This window comes from Saprolegnia parasitica, assembly GCF_000151545.1.
Source record: "Saprolegnia parasitica CBS 223.65 unplaced genomic scaffold supercont2.1072, whole genome shotgun sequence".
Lineage (NCBI taxonomy): Eukaryota > Oomycota > Saprolegniomycetes > Saprolegniales > Saprolegniaceae > Saprolegnia > Saprolegnia parasitica.
Window position 1 is genome coordinate 1 of NW_012157466.1, and position 2501 is coordinate 2501.

The window sequence follows — 2501 nt, forward strand, 5'->3', positions numbered from 1 at the left end:
ATTTTCATTGGGGATAGGTCATCCATCTCTACTACACGCACGGCGTCTACGAGGCCGCGTTCGTCGACCGCAACTGCGACGCGCTCGGAAAGATCCACGTGTTTGAGAACATGCTCAGCGACCACCTCGGCCGCAACTACCTCGCCGCCCTCCGCATCGTGCGCGACGCTCGCAAAGCGTCGAGTGCGCCGCCCCCTTGGGTGTGCTTCAACACGCACACGCGCTGCATGTGCTGCGAAGCGCCGTTTACGTGGAACTCGACGTCGCAGAGCGAAGCGCAAGCGAACCGCGACCAGCACAACTGCCGGAGCTGCGGCTGGCTCGTCTGCGACGGCTGCTCGGAGAAGCGCAAGCCGTTGCCCGAGTACGGCATCAACACGCCCGTGCGTGTCTGCGACAAGTGCTTTTATAAAGCGTAACACGACGTGCTGCCTTTCTTCAGGTCGTTTGGCGGGCGCCGTTTCGACTCGAAACTGGTGTCATCAAGACCGAGAGACCAGCAAGTACATGGAGCCAGAGGTTGCAAAGCTGTCACCGCTGCGACGGCTCTCAGCGTCGGCCAAAGCCACCGCGGAGACGATGGCGACCTCGTCGGCGGCCGCGGCCAAGTCGGCGATGCAGTCCGTCACAGAGGCGTCCGGGTTCCTCGCCGAGGCTGCACAGGCCGTGGCGGCGGCCACGTTTTTGTCCGACACGCAGCGCAGCAGAGTGCACCCGATGGCAACAGCAGTCAACGCAACCGCCTTTCCGGATCTCCCACCGTCGATGCGATGCCTCGTCGCGTCGTCCAAAGAGGATGACGCAGCGTTCGTCATGACGCCACCGGCACATGTCCCCAGCGACGTCTGCGGCGCCTGCCACGCATCGTTCGGCGTCACTCGATTTACGTATCACTGCGGTCTCTGCGGCCACGCGTTCTGCCGCGCCGACCTTCCCGTCAAAGCGCACTTACATCGCTTCGGCGCCGGCGTCAAGCGCGCCAAGCTCTGTGCCCGCTGCGCCAACGAGCATCATGACCGCTGCAAGGCCCAAGACCTGGCGTGGCGCATCGAGCGCATTTCGGTTTTATCTCGACGCTCCCCACGATTGATCGCCTCACACGCAGTGCGATAGAACTATGTGGCGGGCACTTTGCGGCCCTTCACCGACAATAACCCGCTCGACTCGCGCCGGCACAAGGCCCAGCGCGTCGCCTCAGGTGTCGTCGCGGTGGCCAAAGCAGTGCCCGCCGCCGTCATCGCGTCGAGTCCTGTCGCGTCGGCCACATATACGATTGTGGGCGCCGACCTGATTCGGCGCGTCGGAGGCGCCGGCTTGCTCGGCTACGTCCTCCGGCAGGATTTTGCAGCGACGTTTGCGACGCTGCAGTCGGTGCTCGGATCGCTTGAGACGCTCTCGTCCAAAGACGCGGCGGGCGCCGTCTACTACACCATGGCGGCCAACCGCGGACGGCGCGGCCGGGACCCGCTCGCCGAAGCCGACGACCACGCCGAGTGCCAGCGCATCTCGGACGACGAGCTCACAACGCTGCTGCGCGACGCACCGCTGGCGCTTCAAGCCATCTACGACGAAGACGTACTGAGTTTGCAACGGGTGGCCAAGCTCCATGGGCTCGCGCTCCTCTTCCACGCGATCGAGGCGTCGGCGGTGCACGCACCCGGCTACGCGCTGCTCGCCGACTTGACCGACAAGCGCGTCCTCCTCCTCGTGCGCGGGTCGCAGTCGGTGCAAGATCTTCTCACGGACCTCGACCTCGGCGCCGTGTCGGCGGCGGCACCTATGCACCAAGGCATTGCCAAGGCGGCAACGTGGCTCTATGGCCAAACTCTTGGCGCCTTGCGCGCGCTTCACGAGGCGGGATTTGACCAACTAACCATCTGCGGGCACTCGCTTGGCGGTGGCGTCGCCGCGCTGCTCGCCACCATGCTCATCGACGAGCTGCCGCACGCAACGGCGATTGGGTTTGCCGTCCCCGCCTGCGCGACCCGCGCCCTTGCGGACAATTGCAGCCGCTACGTGCGCTCGGTCGTCTTGCGCGACGACATCATTCCGCGCACAACGGTCGGCGCGATCACGCAGCTCGTCGCCGACCTCAAAGCCGAAGAATGGCAAGCGGCAGCGACCGAAGATCTTCTGGCGCTAAAAACCCGCGCTAAAGGCATCTGGGCGCCCCGGCGACGGCCCGTGGCTCGTCCAAACGACGGCGACGCTGCGCCACCCACCAGAGGCTCCGAGACACCGACGCCGACACTTGGCGACGAAATCGACGATCCCAACGAGCTCTTTGTACCAGGACAGGTACCGACACCTCCCTCGCTCGTTGTCATGGATCCATTTTCATTGGGGATAGGTCATCCATCTCTACTACACGCACGGCGTCTACGAGGCCGCGTTCGTCGACCGCAACTGCGACGCGCTCGGAAAGATCCACGTGTTTGAGAACATGCTCAGCGACCACCTCGGCCGCAACTACCTCGCCGCCCTCCGCATCGTGCGCGACG

General features: G+C 64.7%; 2 protein-coding genes across 2 annotated transcripts; both read left to right on the top strand.

Annotated features, from left to right (window-relative positions):
• Window positions 1-17: 17 nt before the first annotated feature.
• SPRG_18242 (hypothetical protein) lies at window positions 18-440 on the top strand. The gene has a single exon (XM_012357683.1). The coding sequence runs from the start codon at window positions 111-113 to the stop codon at window positions 417-419; it is 309 nt and encodes a 102-aa protein (XP_012213073.1). The 5' UTR covers window positions 18-110; the 3' UTR covers window positions 420-440.
• Window positions 441-507: 67 nt separating this feature from the next.
• On the top strand, window positions 508-2491 carry SPRG_18244 (hypothetical protein; the record flags this gene model as incomplete). Its single annotated transcript, XM_012357684.1, has 3 exons — window positions 508-1062; window positions 1114-2298; window positions 2351-2491. Coding segments are annotated over 3 exons (1881 nt in total), but the record flags the coding sequence as incomplete, so codon positions are not given.
• Window positions 2492-2501: the final 10 nt, after the last annotated feature.